Source organism: Gekko japonicus, unplaced genomic scaffold (genome assembly GCF_001447785.1).
Source record: "Gekko japonicus isolate JY-2015 unplaced genomic scaffold, Gekko_japonicus_V1.1 scaffold5104, whole genome shotgun sequence".
NCBI lineage: Eukaryota > Metazoa > Chordata > Lepidosauria > Squamata > Gekkonidae > Gekko > Gekko japonicus.
Window position 1 is genome coordinate 22,020 of NW_015170423.1, and position 1,203 is coordinate 23,222.

Sequence of the window (1,203 nt, forward strand, 5' to 3'; positions counted from 1 at the left end):
GTTCTTCTCAGGGGAAGGCCTCGGCCTCCCTGCCCTGTTGCTGGCCCTCCAGAGGAACTGGCTGGCCCCTGTGTGAGGCAGGAGGCTGGACTAGGTGGACCCTCCCTGGTCTGACCCAGCAGGGCTCTTCTGAGGTTCTTCTCAGGGGAAGGCCTCGGCCTCCCTGCCCTGTTGCTGGCCCTCCAGAGGAACTGGCTGGCCCCTGTGTGAGGCAGGAGGCTGGACTAGGTGGACCCTCCCTGGTCTGACCCAGCAGGGCTCTTCTGAGGTTCTTCTCGGGGGAAGGCCTCGGCCTCTCTGCCCTGTTGCTGGCCCTCCAGAGGAACTGGCTGGCCCCTGTGTGAGACGGGAGGCTGGACTAGGTGGACCCTCCCTGGTCTGACCCAGCAGGGCTCTTCTTTGGCTCTTGTGTTCTTAACTCTGCAGATGAAGGCCAGCTGCCTAACTCTTTGTGCTCTCCACCCCATGCGCCAGAGTGCCCCGGCTAGCGCTCCCCCTTCCCCTCCGCCACTCACCCCCTCCTTGGCCAGGAGGAGCTGCTTCTCGGCGTTCTGCTTCTTGACGTTGTAGTACTGCACCTCCACCTCGTGGGTCAGCTGCAGCCACTTCTGCAGGGCGTCGGGGGCCGCCCAGCTGCTGTGCGACTCCAGCTCCTTCTCTGCGTTCCTCAGCGCCATGCGCACCTGCAGATATGCAAATTTGCTTTGTATTATTGTTAAATGAGGCTGCCAAAAATAAAAACAAAAGGGGTGAAAAAAGATATTGGTAATTATATTTAAGTTGAGATGGGGAGAGAGGGGAGAAACACGCTGAGAGGAAGGAAGGTGGGAAGTAAGTAAGTAAGTAAGTAAGGTGGGAAGGAAGGAGGGAGGGAAGGAGGGAAGGAAGGAAGGAAGGAGGGAGGGAAGGAGGGTGGGAAGGAGGGAGGGAGGGAGGGAGGGAGTTTGGTTTGGCGGAGGAGGTTTTGCGCAGGGGAGGCCGATCTCGGTCTGCGGGAGTGCCTAGGACTGCCGCCGCCGCCAATCGCGCCGCTTTAGACTTCCATAAGGCCGGCTCCGGCTCAGGCGCGGGGGGCTCCGTCCAGCCTGCCGCCGGCCTCTAGCGTCTTGCGTTTGGGACCCCCGACCTGGTGGCGGTGCATCCCCCCGCGGGACCCGTCCTCGGCCGCTGGAGGGAGCGGAGGGGGAGCTGCTTTCAGGCGGC

The 1,203-nt window shown here is 62.0% G+C and overlaps 1 protein-coding gene across 1 annotated transcript in view; it reads right to left on the minus strand.

The window, feature by feature from the left end:
* STIM1 (stromal interaction molecule 1) overlaps nucleotides 1–1,203 on the minus strand; it is a gene marked incomplete at its 5' end in the record, with an annotated part of 44,825 nt that overhangs the window by 10,648 nt on the left and 32,974 nt on the right. Inside the window, one exon of the mRNA XM_015418298.1 lies at nucleotides 516–683. Within this exon, the coding sequence (XP_015273784.1) occupies nucleotides 516–683 (168 nt within the window). The remainder of the gene's footprint in view (nucleotides 1–515; nucleotides 684–1,203) is intronic.